Here is a 20,411-nt window from a genome sequence, read left to right as displayed (position 1 = left end):
ATATTTACTTTAGATGTTAATGGTTTCACTACTTTAACTTTAAACTAAAAAGGATAATTTTGAGTGCATGTTTCATGAAACAAAAAAGATGAATTGATATAGATTAAAATAGTGAAATATCAAAAGGCATCCTAAAGTTTTAAATTAAACATTCCAAACCACGTAAATATTCTTAAAACTTGTATGTGAGAGACAATCCAAAATTTGAAAAAAGACATGCAAATTCAATTAGCAAAATATGAAGTGAATACAAAAATCTATGTATAGATCAATCTTTACATGAAGGGAACTATATAATTATTAAACGAAGTTGGCTTTGTTTGACTGTCTCTACATCTGTATCATTTCTACCTTGATTGTAATTCATCTAAAAATATTATTTGGGAAGGAGATACTAAAGGTAAAAACAATAAACACCTACTTCCAGATCATAAATGTACAAGAGAATATTATAACAAATTTACATAGTATTGGAGAAATGGAATCATAATTTATAAAAGGAGAAAGTTAGACAATTTCTTATTCAAATAATGTTGGAGAAATTCAAATTGAATCATAATATATAACGAGAAAGTGAGATAATTTTTATTCAAACTCAAATCACGTAACACTGCTTTAAAGTTTAGAATTGACAAATCTATTGTATATTTCTTGAAGTTTTTGTTTTAAGGAGTTGTCATTGGCTGAAGCGTGAAAAATGCGTGACTGAAATCCTTAACCTGATTAAAGCTAACAAAAATCAAAACAAGATCAGATTAATCTAACACAATCACTCCAAGATATTTTATAATCATCAAGAATTTGCATATATGAAATAATCAATATTCTGACCTCAAGAAATGAAAAAGTCTATTAAATATATTAATGTTTCAGAATTTCAGCTTCATAACCTTGAATAAAATTGCTTATGCTCTCTTTGAAACTTTAAGGGATAATGCACAAGTACCCCCTCAACCTATGCCCGAAATCTCAGAGACACACTTATACTATACTAAGGTCCTATTACCCCCCTGAACTTATTTTATTAATAATTTTCTACCCCTTTTCGATCTATGTGGCACTATCTTGTGGGCCCAACACTGGTTGACTTTTTTTTTCAAGCTAGTGCCACGTAGGTTTAAAAGGGGTAGAAAATTACTTATAAAATAAGTTTAGGCGGGTAATAGAACCTTAGTATAGTATAAGTGTGTCTCTGGGATTTTCGGCATAGGTTGAGGGGGTACTTGTGCGTTTTCCCAAACTTTAAACCTAATATCATAAATGCACAATTGATGTGTGTGCTAGAAAATTTCTTTAATTCACTATTTAATCAGATTTCTGGATAATTAATATTTTTTCCAAGAAATTCTTATTTAGAGTTGATGATATAATAATGAACTTACATAGAAATATATTAGACATATGAAAGGGTGTACTAATTACACATAAATGATATTTATGTTATTAAATATAGGGGAAAAAGTTTGAAATATATATGTACTTTGACTTAAATTATTGTAACGATATCAAACTTTGAAAATGACTTTTTACTCCATGCACTATTCAATAGTTTATTTTAATTGAACATAAAAAATATTGCATAATTATAAATAGATAGTGACAACAATTTCAGCCAAAATTGAAGTATTTTCAGACCTTTTTCCCTTAAATATAAGCAATATACTATAAGAAATACAGACAATTTATATGGGGAGTTAAATGTATAGATCATGTTATTCAGATGTATTCAAGTATCTCATGGAAAGAACAACTCTATTCATAAGTTGAGAAATCACTTAAAGTCATCATATTAAGTGTTATAATAAATAAATATATTCTTATCCAAAAAAGTTCATAAAACATAGGGAATATAAATAGTTGTTCATGTATTAACTCAATGAATAATCCACTCATTCAATGGATTTAAAACAACTTGAGATTTACGGTTATATAATGGCGAAATGGTCTGATAAACCCTTATACTTGTATCAGTTTGTATTTTGAACATTTCTACTTACTCCTTTGTCATCTGGATCCTTAAACTCAGAAAAACACAAGTTAACAAATTCCTCTAACCATTGACCAAACTTATGTGTCATTAGGATGACTGAGTCGGCGAAAGTGTGTAACTTCACTCACCTTAAGGCGAGTGAACAATTATTTAGGTTATAAAATCATTAAAATTAAAAAAAAAATTGTAAAGAAAAACAATTAATTGAAAAAGTCATTTCTTCTTCCCCACTACCCCTTCCTTTTTGAGCATTTTTACGCCTGTCCAAAACTTTTATTTCTTCTCCACAATTTACTAACACCGAAGACCAGCACTCGGCGAAGACAAGTGACCAATTCACCGGAGACCAGCGTTCGCCGAGACCACTCAATCACAGTGCTATGAGAGAGACAAGCGATGCGGCGGAATAGAGTTTTTTCGTCCTGATCTGGTGGTGCGGTGACTTGGGTTGTTTTTGTGGAAGTTGGAGGAGAAAAGAAAAATGGCAACAACGACGATGGTTTTCTCCAACGACGTCCGTTTCTTTTTCTGTTTTTTCTACAAAGACCCCAGAAATGCTTCCAATCTATTTTCGTAAAGTTGTAATAATTCTGTTTAATTTCATCAAAAAAAATTCATATATATATATATATATAGCAATTTTTTTCGACGAAGCCGTGTGCCATGACATCCCTTATGCCTTCCTAGATCCGCCCCTGATCAATGTTGCTTGCTATGATTAAAAATAAAGTTTGAAAATATATGAGTTAAAATGATTTTAAAATATTTTGTTTTTCTTTTTAAAATCCAGCAACAAGAATGTTGAGGACATGGTTTAAAACATCTCCAAATGTTGCTAGAGAAAAATCTTCATTATCATAAACTTAATTAAAAATTAATTTGAAAACCATCTTAAGCCTATTTTCAACTTCATTGAACCATATGACCGTCGAACCATGAGATTGTTGGACCATGTACTTTCGTACCTCTTGTAAATTTGAAAGTGATTATGACGTCATGCAGAAGTTTATAATTTACAAATCATGATACCGATAAATTAGATGACAAAAGCTCATACTAAAGACTAAAATATTATCGTATGAAGATTTGGTCAATTAGCCTACATATTATTAAACTAACAAAAAAAAACCTTAGAATTGTAGAAAGAAAATCTCATAAGTAATAAACAAAACTCAACGATTACATTTATGAATTCTATTGTGTTTTTTGATGAGAAATCTCAATTTATAAATCTACAAACTTCTCCTTTAAGAAAATAATAAACCAAATATGAAAAAAATTATATTTTCTTTCAAAAAGTTAAAGGTAATAATTTGATTTTCCTTGAGAAAAAAAGATAAGAAAATCAAGGCAAAACCTATGTAGAAGAGAGAAGGGCGAATGAGAACCCTTACCATATAAGTAAAGTTCAGAAAGTACATGCTCTTTTACCTTCTAAATTTATACAAACTACACTTCGATTAATATATAACAACAATTTGCTACTAATTCAAGGTGCTATTTGCATGATTTTCTCCAATTCAGATTCACAGGGAAAATAACCACGAGAACTCGTGATAGCACAAGTTGTACACTACTTCATCAAGCATGAAACAAACATTTCCATATATAACTCCCTTTGATGCAACAACACCACCCATTAACTCCTCACTCCATTCCAAAACAAAAACAAAACCTCACAATTGAAAATACAATCAAACTCAGGGACATGATCCCGAATTCTAAATTTCTGGATTCAATTTTTGTACCTAGGTTACACATCCAGCGACTTTTTCTATTTCTACAACATGAATCATACAGAAGCAGAATTTGAATTTAAAAAAATTAGGAGTGTCCGATACAGCGTCTTAGGGAAAAGAAACGGGGAGGACGAGGCGAGACCTCAGGCTTAGGCTCAAGTGATTCTAGAGGGAAATGTTTATAGAATGCTTTCACAGCTCCAGTCACTCCATCCTCATGTTCCATGGCTTTTGCTAGTTCTACAGCACGTTCTTTTACCTGTACCGCCACAAAAGTATATCACTTATCAAACAACAGCATATATCATAATAATGGACGTTCCTCCAGACTAACAAGAAATAAAGCATTAGAAGAAACTAGGTACCTCTGGATCTAGCATGAACCGGATGGCAGCGACCAACTTTTCTAGGGAGAACTCGTCCACAGGGATGGGAGCAGGACCTACTCCCCTAGCATGCACACGTTCACCCCAAAATTGTTGATCCCCAAAGAAAGGTACCACAGTTGTTGGGCACTGAAAAACATCCAAAATGTTATCATTCTAAATAAGACAATATACAGGAATATCATGATGTTCAAAATCAAATATTACTGCGGCTTTTAGTCCAGCAGCAGTTGTTCCAGCACCTCCATGATGCACCTGGAAGAATGAACAACAATTTCTCCACATATCATCGGCTGTTTTATAATCAAAAGGGTAACAGCTTTATACAATATGTCATTGACCTACTACTTTATCAAGTTGAGGTGAGGTTAAAGTTTATGCACATATGGCTTGCACATGATATACAGAATTTGTCCCAATACAGATCATGCACTATATACAACACCAACCTACCCAATGCAATTCCACAAGTGGGGTCTAGGGAGGGTAGGATGTACACAGACCTTGCCCCTATCTTTGTGGGATAGAATAGAGATGCTCCGATAGACCCTCGGCTCAAAAGAAATGTTATCATAAAAAAAAAGTATCCATCATGTTGTTCAATAACATCCAAATTCGCATTAAATTTTCCCGTCAAGTGTAGATTAAGATTCCATAACCCAAATACTAAGCAAAATGACCTTCTGTAGCCATGGGAAAAGAAGGATAAGCTTTAAATAATCGGGTAGACAGAAATCAGGAACTAATCCAAGAATTGAACTGGATCAATAAACTAGTGGTTAACCAAGGAGTTTCTTAATTAAAGTGTATTTGTGGTAGATGTGATACAAAGACATAAAGAATGGGCAGAATCACAATTCATCAACTTGCAAATTTATTTCATAACCACATCACTTATCATCAATCCAATATATAGTCCTTAAACAGTCTAAGATGAAAAGATGGGGGAATGGAAGAACATATGCAAATTAAGATGAAGACAGACCAATTAAATGAGGTAAAGAGGTTGTACCACAGCAGCACAACGCAGGAATAGCCAATCATGGGGGCAATTATCCAACAGGTACACAAAATCCTTGGGTTCCTTCACTGGGAGAAGATGATTTAGTCTTATCAGCTAATACAATCAATCATAAACCTTGTGAACCGCAGTTAGTTGTACGCATGATGTAACAAATAAAAATCTGAGTACTTACAGCTCCCAAGGCCACCCCAGCCTTTGTTAATAATACCTCTTTGTCCAGTAATTTCTAGAGCTTGAACAATTATCTCGGTCATTTTTTCAGGTTCTTGAACAGGCTGTGAAAAAGCATCTTGAGAAATTTGACACTAAAAGTTAAGCATAATACTTCAAAAGTCCACATAAACTAGCATAACATTTCAGCTGACTCTGAATCCGAGGTGGGTAGACTCAGGAATAGTAAGAAATAAATCACTGGCGGTTATTGTAATACAAGACTTAAAAAGGTAAGCTTGATACTTAAAAACCAACATAAAGTATAATATTTCAGTTGATCTTGATCCCATTTACTCCCTCTCCCTTTGCCGGACGATAGTTGTCCACTATTGACTTGGTACAGGGATTAAGAAGCAGTAAATGGTAGGGGTAATTTTACCAAATCACCCTTATTAAAAGTAAGTCACATAAACATCGAAAAATAAATAGTATTTAATAGCAAGGTAAAAACGACACAACATGCTAAATGATTCATTGATTTAATAAACTGGACAAGTATTGTTGGACATCTCAAAGTAGTATAGTGGACAAGTAAAGATGGACAGAGGGAGAGGGAGTAGCTTAGACTCATAGCAGCAAAGAAATTATTGGTGGTCAACTTACAAGACTTCCAAAGCCAATATATACAGGATTTTCACCATCTTCAAGCCATTTAACGAGTGATTCTGGGGGTTCATAATTGGAAGCAAGGTCTAGGAAGCAAAACCCTACCACGTCAATTTTTTGGCCCCAATCTGCAAATCACTCAATAGAAATGTAAGTATTACTCAAACAGGCATGTTCTGCTGACCATTTCCTCGGTAATAAGGAAGGCAACAAATAATATAAGGACAACTCTTTAGTGACAGTTCAACTATCATGTCCAGAAGATAATGAAGAAAGCAAGAAGCTTTATCTTCTAAAGAAATTTACTTGCAAAATATACCGTAACCTTGGTGATGCAGCATGCCATCTTTATCAGAAGAGATGACAGAATGATACACTCAGAGATGCACTAACTTGCTTTCTCCCAGATTAATTTTGTGAAAAAGGAACAAATAACAGTTTTAAAAATCTAAAACGTTGGTTACTTTGGTGATAAAATAGGATGGGAAATCAAGTACTTTGCATATATTTATGCCAAGTACAACCACATACAGAGATTTTTGAAGAAACAAATTTAGCAACTTAGAAGCTACAAAGGAAGTTGACGTGGGAAATGGCAACATCTACCTAGACATGTTCTTTTTAAAAAAAAAAATTGGTAATGTTGTATTCCTCAGCATTAAGCATTAAGGATATGTTGGAGACCCTCATAAATTGCTAAGAGAAAGGAAAAGAGCAAGGCTAATTACTGAGAGCCTAACAGATCAACTAATTGTTCTACTTCCTCTATACATTCCTTTTTACACCATAAATACAAAGATACAATACATTTCTCTTCCACTATCTGTATGGAGTTTGATTTGTTCTCAAAGCAGCTTCCATTCCCTTTCTACCATATTGACCACCTATGCATGCTGGCTTCATTCTCCACCATTTATTTTGGCTCATGCTCCTCCCCTCTCCTAATCCGTCAGCAGTGTGTACTGGCATTGTTGCGATGGTGTTTGTGAGCCTCAGGAACTAGCCCAAAACTGGTTTGTAACTCAGCAGTGCAAGAATAGATGTCAATTGGTTTCATCCGTCTCACTGCAGAGAAAATATCTGGACACTAATTGAAGCCCCGTCTTCTTCAGTGCCCCCTGTGTTAAGCATGCTCTCTTAGCTACTAGCCAATAGCCATGTTAGTTCTTGATTAACTACAAGTGACCATTTGATCACAACTATCCACCATTTCCCCCTCCAGATTGGAGGAAAACAAACCACAACCCCCTCCACTCCTTCCAAAAGCAGCCATATGAATTTCTCCTAGAGTAAGTGGCAGCTTTCACTTGGCTTGTAGTGAAATAGGTTTTTGCTCAACATCCAGATACGCCGCGTACGTCCTGATACATCATGTTAAGCGATGTATCCAACCGATACATCCCGTAAAGTGACGTATCCGACTTATAAATCGCACAAGTGATGTATCCGAGAATAGGAGAGAGTAGCGATTTTTGTAATTTTTCAACTAGTAGAGAATTTTAGAGAATATGGTCAAGAAAACCTCAAAAAGGGGGCATCCAAATGTGTCCAGGATGCTATTTTTTTGAGCAACAGGAGAGACTTTCAACCATTTATTTTTACACTGTTAAGAGGGTTAGCTAAACTACGGAACCTGTTCACTAGTTTTAGAGGCATAAGGTGGACTATGCCTGAAAGGGCAGGTCTAGTAAGCTAGAACAATGAGGGTAGTGGTAGCACAGACCAGAAAAGATGGAGAATTGTCCCACCAGTGATATGGTGGACCATTTGGAAGGAGAGAAATTCAAGATGTTTTGGAAGTATCAGTAGTCCTTCACATAGGATTAAAATGAGCTGCATTATCAATTTTTGCTACTGGTGTAGTTGAGTATATAGATGATACTGTAACAATTGTAGACATCTTAGGATACTAGTAACATGAAATAGGACCAAAAGATAGGTTTTCTTTTTTGGGTTGCTGAGCCTGCTCAATTTGTATGTAGCTACTTGCTACTTCGATGATGTAAATTCTTGGATCCCAGCCTTAGTGCTTAAGATTTATACACAAACTTGTTCCATTTGTCAAAAATTTAAAAAAGAAATCTCCAAGAGTTGTTGATTGTAATTAATCTCATTCCTTGCTAGTTTTGTTTCCACCAACACAAAAATTTCGCCACTGAAGCATCAAATTCTGAATAAAGCTCTTTTCCTCTCCCCATTTGAACCCCTTACATTCCATGATATATTTTCTTGATATACCCGCTGATACGATTCTCCCTCTTGCTCTTGGCTCCCCTTCCTTGAATTTCATGAAAAAATACGGGTTCCTTACCTCCTTTGGGATTACTGATTTGAGATTCTCCTGTTTCCCCTCCCTTTCTTCGATTTTGTTCCAGCTCTATCCTCTTATCAATCCTGAACAATAATCCACACAATATCTCGTCACACCCCTCAAAAGCTGCCCCAAATTTCTTGCCTAATTTGATGACGTGGGGGTGTATCCATAGCGTGTGTTTCTCCTTTGCTTCCTCCTCACTGATTGTCGCTGAAATTCGTTATCTGATATGGATCATCACCTTGTACCCCCTCTTCTTCCTAGTCTAAGGCTTCCATAGTACAGCTTCCTACCACAGTTTTCTCTCCTTGTAGCAATCGGTCCTCCATGCAAAATTTTATTCTCCTTTCCTTGTGTTTCTCCCACGTGAACCTAATGGCTTACAATTCATCAAGGAAATCTTGGTGACCAAGTAAAATTTGTAAAGGGCTTAGTTGTTCTTAATTTCTTTGAGCTTTGGGATAGGTAGGCTTTATAACAAACCAAATGCATTGCCCGTCTATTTATGAAGGATAGTATGGGTCCTTGAATAGAAGAATTTTTAGCCCATTGTTGCCAGGTGTCCCCTTTGACCCCAACCCTGTGGTCCAGCTGCCACGTGTCCTATTCCTCCTTATATCCCACATGTCTTCCTCATTGGAACCCTCAATATCCAAAGGATATTTCCTGCAGCTTTATTTCCTCTTATGTGCTTTGTTTCCTTTCCTTTCATATTACAACCTAGGTTGTCATCTTCTTTCCCTCTTGTCACTTACACCTTAAACCCCATGTCTCATCATCCTCAACCTTTCTGTATCTCGCCAACGCTTCTACCCAGATGGGTAAAAGAGAACACCCTGTCGTGAAGTTGGTGACCACCATTCAAGCTTCAATCCTATGCCCCGTCTCTTCCACTCACCTATCATGATGTGTTCACCAATCTCTCGTAACTGAAATTCAAAAAGAAATTGAATTCCATTCAAATCAAACACCTAAGATTGTGTACCCCTTTCCATTCTTGTTGATCCCATCTCCTTATATCGTTACGAGTAAGGATCTCGTTTCAATCAGGGAAACTGCCCACCAGACACCTGCTCAGCAACTCATTTCCACCCGTAAGAGTTGGAGGAAGTTCCCCCACTGTCTCATGTTCCTTTCGTGATCATCCGTTCCTGTGTAAGCTTCTTTATAGCTTCCTTCCCATTCAGTGTATTCGACTGCAGTGATCGCTTCAGCATTTAATGTAATCTGTGTAACTTCTTTCTTGTAAATGAAGCCTTCAGTTTTTGTGTTGAGCCCCCTCGACCCCTCATTAAAGCTGTTTCAGGAAAAATGATGAAAGATCTGGTCACTCCATTTACTGCAATTATTGAGATGAATTACCATATTTATTGAACTTCGGAGAAAAGTATAAAAAGGTGGAAGTACCTCTGCATTTCCAAGTTTAAAACTTTCCCCCTTATTCTGATTCCTCACGTAGCCTTCTGTCGAGCCATAACAGAACTCCCTTACTTAAAGTCATCCTTCTCATGTAAAGCTTAGACCTTTCCACCCATTCGAACCAAGTTACTTCAGAGGGGTGGGGGGAATAGATGCAGGTGGAGCTAGAAAGGGAAAAGGAGAAGTAAGGTAGTCCCAACACAAGCAGAGAGTGCTCTCTTGGACTCTTACTAGTACAGAAGAGAACAATACTATCAAGGGTTTCTTCTCAGGTCCTTTTTGAGCATGATATACTACTTCAAAGAAGAGGTAAGAGTTTCTTGGCAGGTTCTTGCTAAAAAGCATAGTGTGCATTGTTCTGCATGAACTCCCTTGTAAACCTGTACTTGATGAAGCCCCGAAAACTTCCTCAATGCTCAAGCATGCTTCTCAGATAGAAGAACAGTACGAATAGTCAGCAGTAAACTCCCACACAATTTTAACTCCTATCTCAACAATCAAATATGGCATCAAGTTCTGTTCTTTATACATGAACCAAGAAAGACACAACATTCATGTATGTACTCTTAACAACGGCTTGTAATCACATCAAAACAGTCCTGTACTTCCTCACAAGTATACTATATGTGAGAATACTTGTGTAGTTCCCAACACTGAGAATACCTTACCAAGATGATAAACATTTATCCACAGAGGAAGACCTACTGGTTATCTACAGAAAAGAGAAGAATTACATTCCTCTTATGAGAAAAGGAGAGGAATCCTACAAACATCCAAATAAACCTAACAAATGAATGTATAAGGGGCTAGATTAAATGTCCCAACAAATTACACAGAACGTAAAGTTGAATATAACTTAATTAGGACAAAACTGGGGTATGTGGAATTATGTGAGCCTTCTATTACCCATTAAAGAGTCCCTTGTTTCTACTTTTGGAAAGTTACATCTCCTTCCAACTTCGAAACTATTTTATTATTTTGGTTATTAATGTTGTGTCTAGCCAAACCTCCACTACTTCAATGTCCTGGGAAGAAAAGAGATACAGAAGCTTGTTCAAACCTGGAACAATTTATTACATGGTCATCCCAAGAAACAGCTTCCAAGTGAATACAAAAGCTATTTCTGAATGCAAGCCAACCTAAAAATTGTTAGGTAGGTCCAAACTAACCATCTAGGGACATTAAAGAGAACAAGGACAGATCTGCCATTCAGTCAACTTTCAACTTATGAAGCAATGGGTGTTCTCCTCATGACCAAATAAATGTGAAGTACTTAAAAAGGCAAACAGGTTGGCAAAGACATCTACAATTATCAAGGACCATTAAACTACGTAAATGAGCCATCAAAAATTCACTATGCATCATGACCATGCAACTCACAAGGTAAGAGTCTATAACAAGATATTTGGAAAGAGACCTTTCGGTTTAGGAACTAGGTGTGGACTCCATATATACCCAAAAGGCACATCTGAATGGAAACTGTTGGAGTTACTCAAATAAGTTAATCGCCTTAACTTCAACTTTTTCTTCCTGAAGTCATTTACCACATCCCGAATCCCAAGCCAGATCAGTCCATCAACGACTTGATATGACAGCTGCACAAGGCATTCAGATATTAAATACAAATGATACAAAAAGAATCAAGTGACGTCGAAATGCTAAAGAATTTCTTTCTTTTTCCCGAAACTGGTAACTTTGAAATGCTAAAGAAAATAAATGTCATCAAACACTCACTCTATTAGCAACTGACTGCTTGACACGAGAGAGAGGATGTGGAAACTCACTAGTAGCCCTGCCAAGGAATGACATAGGGAATTTCAGAGAGGTTGCATTTTACAAGAAACTCCATAATCCTATCCAGATAGAAAGAATGAGAATAGTGAAAGACACCTGAGGAAAAATTCTATTTTTTAAAGAGACCACTTACGTCCATGGCATTGTGAAAAATAAATGCAATGGTACTTGGAGGGCCTCTGCTACATGCATATGTCCTAAACAATTCAAAGCAACGGATAAGTTAAATCATACAAATATTAGGGAAATTTTACTTGATCCAACATATCATCAATCATGATAAAATTCAGCAGATATTATTGTACTCTTGAATGAAAATCTTTTCCAACTGAATAAAACAAGATGATTTAAATAAGCAGAATTTCTTCCAGATGCCAGCAATACTGACAGGAAGCACCTGTGACAAGAGTCAACGGCGTAACAACCAAGTTATACAGATCAAATGTCAAATGTCTTTACTTTGTGAAAACTAATCTCTTATTAAAATATAACATCAGCAAGGTTAGAAGGTATAAATATAAAGTTGCTGATTTTTCCATGCAGTAATGAACTGACTAGCTTTAAGTATGAGCAATACTATCCAAACAGAAAATTCAACAAAAAAATCCATCACTTCCTATATGACTAGTGCAAATTGACATTCCAAGAATATGCAAAGACACATCAGTTAGTAATAAGGTTAGGATTGTATTTGTCACGAACCAACCACTGGCATGGAATAAGATTACAACTAAGAGTGGAAATGTCTTCACAGTCTCAATCAATACTACCAAGATCACGATACAGTGCCAAAATCCAATCTTCAGCAGAATATGCAGAAAAATTAGTGTGGCACTACCTTGACTGCAGGAGTTCAACTTGAGAATAGAAGATGTGAAAACTCTCTAATAGCATTGCCATCAGAACTGTTTTCCTTGTTTCAAAGTCTTAGCTATATAGAGAAGTAAAATGCAGCTAAAATCAAATAATTGCTGGATCCATTAAAGTGGAATCAGTTTATCTGAAACTTTCAATCTCATCTACTGTTTTCTTTGTTTGTGCTTACTTTTACCAGAACCCACTGTATAAATGGATGGAGTATACTTTTTGACAAAATGAGTTGTTCAAAATTTAAAGAACCAATCCTTTTGACATACACAGAGATAGGGAATGACAATGTACACTTCTTCTTAGCAACAATGTGAAGGTAAAATTTACAACCCAAGCAATCTTATCACAGCATGAATAGTCATACTGTAATTCATCAAGCTGATAGTCTTACCATATGCAGGAGGATTGGCAATAATGGCATTTACTCTGAATGGAACATTTGACTCTGGATCGGGATCTACGCATGCAGGTAGTAAGGAGAATACAATATCTTTTATTTGATTACGTTGAATAAGTATTTCAGAAGGTCCAGATGGCAAAAACCCTTTATTTTTTACCATGTCTGCAAGAACATATATGCAGTAATCAAGTTTGCTGATTGATTTACTAAATTTGATTAGGATCAATTCTTAACAAAAAGGAACAAAGAGAGGGAGAGGGAAGGAGGGAGGGAGGGAGGGGGAGAGAGAGAGAGAAGAGCATCAACAATTTTCGACCATCAATATATAGCAATATTGTGAAGTACAATACAGTCCAACCATAATACCTCTGTTTTCAGTACCAAGCATATTAAGTGAAATTGAGTAATGCTAAGAAAAGGAATTTCTCTATTTCAATACAATATATAGGCAGAAAGGTGAGTTAAGACTGAGCACAGATGAAAGGCATATATCTGCAACCACTGGGACAGAAACTTGGCACATCAAATGGTTTCTTGTTTTCTGCATCAATTTCCCCAAGTAATGAGGATCCAATTTCAAAGCTTATGCATGTATAATCACTTATATATCTTACCAAAATGTACCTCACATGAACAGGAAACCACATTCCAAAGATCAAAAAAGCCATCTGAAAAGGCGCTATTAACAAGTGTGCTCCTTGGTTTCTCAATAACACACATAAAAAGCAATAAGAGAAGTGGTCTGCATAAGCTTTACTCTTCCAATAACCGACTAGCTGTTAACACTACAAGATATAGAAAAACTTGCTATTCTCGCGTTGCAAACAACTTCCAAGGGAACTCTCTAGTATGCTTTACTTCACACTGAAAACCCAATTCCACATTTGTAAGCATAGTACTTGGCAGCCACTCGCTCCTTTTTTGATGAAGTGCTAATTATTTGTTGTGGGATAAAAGCCTAGAGATGCAAGTGGTATTGAAAGTAGTAGAGAGTTCACACAAATATATAGTTTTCCACAAATACATCTGTTCATGTTATTTATGCAATTATGCTAGCAGGAACCTCCTGGGTGCACCAAAATTTAGCTAGAAATAAATTCTATATTTACGAAATCATGTGATCCCCATGACAAAGGGGCTCTTCTATTCCCCTCTCTCGAAAGTACACACATGAAATCCAAACAAGCTAACGCCACGTGCTCTACATGGTGGAGGTCTAATTGAACAACACATGACATCACATCATTTACTAATTCAGACCGCCCAATTGTTTCCAAATTGATTCAGCTTGTCCACCCAGCATTATAACAGTGAATGATCCACACATCTTACCCTCACCAACAAAACAGTGTCCTCTTTCTTAGAATTTTGACTTCACCACAGTTTACTATGAAATAGTCATCATAGTAAGATAAGACTCATCCCGTTTTGAGAGATTCTGAATCTTTGACACCGTTTCGCAAATAATACTAACTCTGTCATTTCATTAAAAAATAAAATAAAATAATACTCCATCTGTCCCCATTTATGTGTCATATACTAATATAATACTCCCTCTGTCATTTCATCAAAAAAAAAAAAAAAGTACTTCCTGAGTCCCCATTTATGTGTCATACTTTTTTTTAGTTTAAATTGCCAAACTTCCTAGCTTAGAAACAATTTTATCTTTAAACTTTTCATTTTACCCTTCATGAGATGATTCATAATCACAAAAATGTTTGTGGCTTGTTTTAAACCACAAGATTCCAAAAAAATCTTTTTCTTCCTTTGGTTCTGTGCCCAGTCAAACACCGCCACAAAAAAGTGAGATGGAGCGAGTATTATTTTAAACAACTTTTATAGGTCAAACATCTTAAACCTCATTTCTCGTTAAGTATATTCATGGATTGAGGGTCAAACTAATGATAATCTTAACGGTTATGATGTTGATGATGGTGATGAAGCAATAGCAATAATAATAGTAATAAGGCATAATACATAAACATGCCATTTTACTTGGTTTCAACTAGCATCTATGTCCTCCAACTCAAGGTGTGCACGACGCTTAAACTTTCATAAAGTAGAACAAGTAGACACATGTATTATATCATATAGGACATACATGTCTACTTGTCCAACTTTATACAAATTTAAGTGTCTACTTGTGCATACCCAAAGTTGGAATGCATAGATGTTAGCAAGTCAAGTCAAAGGGAACATCTATGTATTATGCCTAATAATAATAACAGAAAAAATTAATGACAATATTATTATTATAAAGAACATATACAGGTTATTAATTTTTATAATAATTAAACTGTATTTTTGTTCAGCCCCCCCGGCCCAAAAACCAAATACCAATGAAAAAGGTTCACCAACTTTAAAGGATATAAAAAGGTTATGCATGTTACATTCAAAATAAAGATTTATGCATGTTAAGCTATAACGATCTAGGGCTTTGGTCTTGCGACAATGATGTGTAAATTAGCCGCACTTCACAGGTTCAAACCTTGTCATAGTCAAAAGCCTGGATTTTAAAGTAGAGAAGGGTAGAGGGCAGGTTCATAAGGTCCTTAGGCTTCCCTGGTTATCACAAAAAAAAAAAAAATGACTTAGGGAACACCGAATAGATCATGGTATTGATACTCAATTCTTTCAAGATACGTGAAGCAGTAGCCACAAAAGGAAAACTGGTTTAGACATCCCTTTTAGATTACTTTAAGCCCCTTAACTTATTAAAATGAAGTAATATTATTTCTTCTGAATATTTTTATTTTTTCATATGGTTCTTCAGATTGTATCTATTCCACAGCTGAGTTCGAAGTCCTGAAATCAAGTCTATAAAGCAATTGGAAGTCGACCTGCAGATGCCCCTGTAGCAAGACTGTTTGAAGGGTCAAATCATTAGTACGATGAAACAGCCTTTGCTGAGTCCAATCTTTCTTTTATTGCTAAAAGTCTACAGTTTTTACACGCTTCCACAATTTAATATCTTCCAATATGATTTCTACTTTGTGGTGCACGGTCTCACATTTTCAGGGTAAACGCAAGGAAAAAGTTAAATGTTTTCAACCTTGAAGTAAGTATTTCACTTAACTCTTCAAATCTAAAAGCTGAAGCCAATTGCATCACTAACTCGGTGCATGGAAGCTTTAAACTGAACAAGTAACTTGACTAATGTGAGAGTTCTGGGACTCTGAATTAGCTTTCCGAAAGAATACTTAACTTTTATTATATTCTTAAAAGCGTGAAAAGATGTTACCAATCAGACAAATATCAAATAGCTCTGAGGATGAAGATCCCAAAAGACAGGTGCAAGAAAAATCTATGGCGTATATATCACGGGACCCTCAACTCAACTATAAACTCTTTTAGGGAACTAGAAATAGAAGCTGCAAACTATTTTTCGTGGTGATATGTATGCAGTATGCTTGACTAAAACCTGAATATGTGAAATATGACATGATAAAAAAGGCCGTGGATACATTTTTCAGTGATTGATTACTCACATGCAGCAAGAACCTTTGGATCTCCGCCTAGAGGATAAAATTCCAACCCAGCACCCAAAACAAACTCTTTAAAATTGGCATGAGTTGCTAGTCTCACCCTATGACCATTTTCCTGCAAAAGAAATTTCCAATTATATGCCTATTACTTTACTTGAATATTTACTGGAACAATTATCAAAAGACTCGTCCAGCAAATGCTACAGATGCTATTTTCCTAAACAAACTTTGATTTCAGTTTTGCATACTTAACATTGTAAAACAAGAATGACAAGTATCATCCAGAAATTCATGGATCATAAAGATGTATATAACTTATCACTAACTCATAGGAAAAGCAAGCGCATACGTAAAATAATAAATGTTGTAAATTACTAAGTAATAGATGATTGTGCTTGTTGAGTAGGAAGGGCAAGTAAACCTGAAGCTTTTTCCCAATGGCAACAAAAGGTTGCACATCTCCCCTCGTCCCAACAATGAGCATAACAATTTGCAATGGAGGTAGTACTGGAATATCAGCTACGTCATTTGCTGCTTCATCTGAAGCTCCATTGTAAACAACTCCGGTCCCAAAATCAAGTTTTCCGGGTTTAATATCCCCCGGAACTTCAAATTGTACAGTACCATCATCTTGAATAGTTGCAAGCCTATTGAACAATTTGAGCTGCAAATTTTAGGTTTTGTCACAAATTACAACAACAGGTACAAGTTTCATACAAAACAATTTCTGAAAGAAGATGGTTGTCTGGTAACAAGGATCATCCATTGTTAGCGCATTACTACCGTTACATGGTAAAGCCAACTCAACCTCACATAAGTGACGGTAAATGAACAGAAACCAAGTAAATTCATTTATAGTCCTTTTGCCTTTTTAAATGAAAGACAACAGTGAAGGCCTATGAACGGATGAGCAGATCAGGTAGAAAGATACCTATAAATTAAATATGTCCAAATAAAATTTAGGTTACTATAAGGAAGGATTACACATGGTCTGTTGCATGGGGAAGTCTGAAAAACTGGAAATTGCCATCCCCAAACCAGGAGCAAAATTTTGGAGCTTAAACAGTGGATACCTAAAATGAGAAAGATAACACTACATACACTTAAACAAACATACATACAAAAAAGCTAATACAGATATGGATCTTGCAGTTTCAGTGCAATGATCCGATTTGTACATCTTCTATGAACCCAAAATGCCAATAATTAGTGTTTAGCAGCAAGTTCTTCAGTTTCTCCAGAAAGGTATAAACCTCTAGCAATTTAATGTCATATTCTTACACAAGATACTAAATATGCCCTTTTTAAAATGCTTCATATCGTCTCAGACTTGTGGTTTCACAAGTTTCTGTTTCCTCGGACGGAAAGAATGAAGAAGGCTGTAGTAATAGATGAAAGGAAAACAAGCAGCATCCAACAACAAGATGTACCGAATAAATATTGAGAAGATCTCAACAATGTGAGGCTTCTCCACCAAATCTCTAGACAAACCAAAAAGAGATACAACAGAGAACATGTAAATAATTGTCATTTTACACTTGCCTTTTTTCTTAAAGGAACTCTATCATCAAAAAGCTTTGCTGCTAGCAAACCTAGACCTTTGTTCTTGTTTTGTATGTGTCTTCCAGCTTTGACTGGCTGACTGGTACCAGGTTCCGATTTCTTCACAGGCTTTTCCACATTTGTAGCACTATGCCCAGTCTCATCCCCGCTAACAGATCCTGATAGTAAAATATTAATATTGACACAAAATGAGTAACAATTATCTTAAGAGTAATCATAAACGAATTGAATTTGGAAGTAATAAATTAAGTCCATGAAAAAGTAACTAACTAGAAGCGGACTTGCCCCCATAGACTAACTTAGAACTATAAACAGTACATTAGACAACAAATGAATTGCCTGAAGGAGATATAAGCTATTCAAAAGTATTTAAGAATTCTGTCTCCCGAACTTATCAGCCATTGTAAAAATCCAATAACCAATACTAGGTAGTATAATAACAGAATGTTGATTCAACAAAGTTTCTAGCAAGGATAGAAGGTGATGATGCAAGGAAGGAAGTTCGAATTATGCATACAAGTGTGATGTCTATTTTAACACTAGAAAGCAATCACACCCAAACCCTCTACAGAACCTCAAGTATCTACCTAAGATTCAGCTTCTTCGTGGCAAATCTCTAAGGTTTGTAATGACCAAAAGAGAAACAAACAGAACTTAAAAGAGTGCGAAAAAAACAGAAAAAGTTACACCCTCTTAGATATGTTCTTCCAGCTGCCATCCCAGAGTACCAAGTCAAATGTGTTCACAATTAAATATGAAATTAAGAGCCCTAACGAGCAAAAGAATTATATTTTCAAATAAAAACAAAAAATGCTAAGCCGCAACTTAAGAAGAAACCTTTTTCTCAGCAAAACAGGAGAAATCTAAGAAAATATATGGTATACGATACCTTGTATGTTGGTAGAATTAGCAACAGTACTCTCCTTATTCGTTTGATTCCCATTATCACCCTGTATTACCAGTTCAAAATCAACCGGAACCTCACCGGAATCCTTTAACCCATTATTCTTTTCCAACGAATCGTCCATAATTGACAAGGAAAATACTAGTGGGTATCCTTATCTTTCTCAGAATCTAAAAAAAAAGAAGGAAGATAACTAGAACAAGTTTGGATAGGGGAATATATAGAATAGTAGGTGGAGGAAGACGCAAGAAAGGAAGAATTGGAAGAGGAAAAAGGGGCGGGTAAAATACATGAACAAAACAATACACACACGCAGAGAGAGAGGACGGTTAGGGGAAGACACGTTGTTCAAAATGTGAGGCCACGTACTCTATTTGTATTTGTATTTGTAAAAAAAAGCACTACTTATTTTAATTGCACCTCCCTCGTTAACTCTTCTTTATTTTCCATTAAAAAAAATCAATTTAAAAAACTCAAAAAACTATATTAATCCTGTAAAAAACTCAAAAATACTCCTTTTAATATAAATCTATTGTGTTATGTGGATGATCCATTAGAGTTATGCAACAATTAATTGGATTCATATATTAGTGTTTCCAATGTGATAAGATTCCAAGGTGATATGAACCTTGATGATAACTATGTATAATTCCAAGGTGACCTTTGACTATGATATTTCAACACTATAAATAGAGATATCATTCACCATTGTATACACTTGAATATAAAGAAAAATCTATCTACTTCTCTTGTCTTCTTTTCTTTATGATTATATTCTTATGAGCTTGATTTTATAACACGTTATCAGCACGAGTCTCTATCTAATTGAAAGTGAGTTCTTGTTTTTCTTTAGCTCATATTTTGGTTGATCTCGTTATGAAGATCAAAGTATTATATGCATAAAATCAGGTATGTATTTTCTAAAATATTTTATGATTTAGAATAAAATAGTGTTCAGTCACTAACAATTATCAGGAACCGAAGACATATACTACTATTGGTTGAATATGACATGCTATACAAAACTTCTTAAATGGAAGAAGGTATAGAATTTTAATAGCATGAGTTTGAATATTATTTTGATTGTTTTGAAAGACTCAAAGAATAAATCATGTTGTACTTCAATTTATTATACCGTTGGTTAAGGGTAAGACGATGGATTCAAGTTTCATCGCACCAAAAGGGTAAGACATCAGGTTAAAGTCCGGATGCACCATAATGAAAAATATTTGAGGATAAGATGATAGATTCAAGTTCTATAGCACCAAAAGGTAAAACATCAATTAGAGTTTTGATGCATCGTGATTGGGTTCAAGTCCCATAGAATTATGGCGTAACACGCCTTATACGGGTAAGACATTGAGTTTGAGCCAAGCACCATAGCGATGATAAAATTATGACTAAGAAAAATAATATATTTTTGATGAAATGTCTTGAAATTCATCATATTGAATTTGCTTCATTCGTTGAAAAGAATGTGGTAGCAACATGTGATAACTCTGAAATCCGTCTGTTGACTTGCTTCATTCAATCATATGAATGTGGTAGCAGTGAATGATTAGTCTGAAAGATGACAAATAATTAATGATATGAATAAGGGTCTGGAGGGACAGAATTATAATAGTCATCATTGTGGTAATGATAAAAGGAAGAACACTATGAGTTCTTCAAATAGTCCTTCAAAATGTGAAGGCAATTTTTATT

At 35.3% G+C, this 20,411-nt stretch overlaps 1 protein-coding gene across 2 annotated transcripts; it reads right to left on the bottom strand.

Annotated features, from left to right (window-relative positions):
* Nucleotides 1-3,571: 3,571 nt before the first annotated feature.
* Nucleotides 3,572-19,065, bottom strand: LOC107015668 (sterol 3-beta-glucosyltransferase UGT80A2-like). 2 transcript variants are annotated; one of them, XM_015215998.2, is made up of 14 exons: nucleotides 18,693-19,065; nucleotides 17,783-17,961; nucleotides 16,662-16,904; nucleotides 16,244-16,355; nucleotides 12,747-12,917; nucleotides 11,619-11,682; nucleotides 11,426-11,483; nucleotides 11,109-11,286; nucleotides 5,956-6,086; nucleotides 5,312-5,414; nucleotides 5,128-5,204; nucleotides 4,323-4,370; nucleotides 4,095-4,244; nucleotides 3,572-3,988 (listed from the first exon to the last, which is right to left on the bottom strand). In XM_015215998.2, exons 1-14 carry the CDS (start codon nucleotides 18,829-18,831, stop codon nucleotides 3,815-3,817), a joined length of 1,827 nt encoding a protein of 608 aa, XP_015071484.1. In that variant the 5' UTR covers nucleotides 18,832-19,065; the 3' UTR covers nucleotides 3,572-3,814. The 2 variants fall into 2 exon arrangements, 1 of the variants encoding a protein (XP_015071484.1); XR_003577913.1 differs by lacking the exon at nucleotides 3,572-3,988 and having other exon boundaries at nucleotides 4,163-4,244; nucleotides 5,101-5,204.
* Between the last annotated feature and the right edge of the window lie 1,346 nt (nucleotides 19,066-20,411).

The sequence above is a fragment of the Solanum pennellii genome, chromosome 4 (genome assembly GCF_001406875.1).
Source record: "Solanum pennellii chromosome 4, SPENNV200".
NCBI classification, from domain to species: Eukaryota; Viridiplantae; Streptophyta; class Magnoliopsida; order Solanales; family Solanaceae; genus Solanum; species Solanum pennellii.
The sequence above is the reverse complement of the archived record's forward strand: the minus strand, read 5'-3'. Positions and strand labels throughout refer to the sequence as shown.